The sequence below is a fragment of the Tupaia chinensis genome, unplaced genomic scaffold (genome assembly GCF_000334495.1).
Source record: "Tupaia chinensis unplaced genomic scaffold, TupChi_1.0 Scaffold144472_1, whole genome shotgun sequence".
Classification (NCBI taxonomy): domain Eukaryota; kingdom Metazoa; phylum Chordata; class Mammalia; order Scandentia; family Tupaiidae; genus Tupaia; species Tupaia belangeri.
In genome coordinates, this window is record NW_006204331.1 from 96,795 (window position 1) to 97,895 (window position 1,101).

Below are 1,101 nucleotides of genomic sequence, written 5' to 3' on the forward strand. Positions count from 1 at the left end.
TGCTGTTTCTTCGCCACTGCCTACTTCCTGTACCCGGCCCCACCGGGGTCCTCCGACAGCCTGGAGATTTCTCTGCCCAGCCAGCCCTCTGCCTCCAACAGCCCTTTGAGCCTCCAGCAGCAGAGCCGTGTGTGATGGCCCACCGTGGGGACGTGGCCAGCCCGCTGTATCCTGGGGCTGGGGCGCACCTGCCTGCCACGCTCTGCTCCCTCGGAGACTGCCTCACTGACTCCGCAGCACCAAGGACCCAGACTCTGCGGCCTGCAGCTGCCTGTGGTGGAGCCTGAGCCTCGAAGACAGTCCACCTGGCCTCTGTGCTCCCAGGCCCGGGCATCTGTCTTCTGGAGAGGCTGGAGCCCCCGCCTGCCTGTGGGATGCCAGCACCCTTGGGAGGTGCCACGTTCGCTGTCACCCCCATCCCGGAGCGGTGCGGCCCCTGCGGGGGAGGGGAGTATTCATAAACACGTGTTTGTGGACCTTACTTTCACGCAAACGGGAGTCTGATTGGTGCCTGCGGCGTGGCGCGTGCGAGGGCCCGGCACGTGTCTCTGTGCCATCAGTGTGTGTATGCAGGGAAGACTGCGTGTGGAAAGTGCCACAGCACCGGCCCCCGTGGCCGCACTGTGCTCCCGTGCCTCTGCAGGGTGTGCGGGCTTTTTCTGTCCCCAGTGTGGGCCATCAGCGGCAGCCAGCCGCCCGACCCCACCCCCTGCATGCAGACCTCTACAGCCACACCGCACCCCTGCCCGCTGCCCCTGCACCGGCACTCACCACACCTTGGGAACGTGGTTTCCAGGGTGACCACATGCGTGCATGGTGTGGATGACGTGGGCAGCCAGGTGCCTCTCGGCAGTGCGTAGGCCGTGGCCATTCCTGGCCTCTTCTGCTGCCAGGGACCTCACCTGACCCCTGACCCAGAGCCCCTGCCCTCCACCTCCTAATTGCCCTCAGAGGAGGGTGGCAGAGGGCAGCCAGACCCGTGGGGTCCTGGGTGGGTTCAGCTAGATAGCAGGCCAGAGACCCCAAAGGCAGCATCGGCAGGTTCCTGCTCTGGGTTAGCGATGCCAACAGCACCAAACCCTCTGCCAAGCTGGCTCTGTC

General features: G+C 65.7%; 1 protein-coding gene across 1 annotated transcript in view; it reads left to right on the forward strand.

Annotated features, from left to right (window-relative positions):
• Positions 1 to 481, forward strand: part of SLCO4A1 (solute carrier organic anion transporter family member 4A1) — a 23,536-nt gene extending 23,055 nt beyond the window's left edge. Inside the window, exon 14 of the mRNA XM_006167107.3 lies at positions 9 to 481. Within this exon, the coding sequence (XP_006167169.1) occupies positions 9 to 135 (127 nt within the window). The 3' untranslated portion in view covers positions 136 to 481. The remainder of the gene's footprint in view (positions 1 to 8) is intronic.
• Positions 482 to 1,101: the final 620 nt, after the last annotated feature.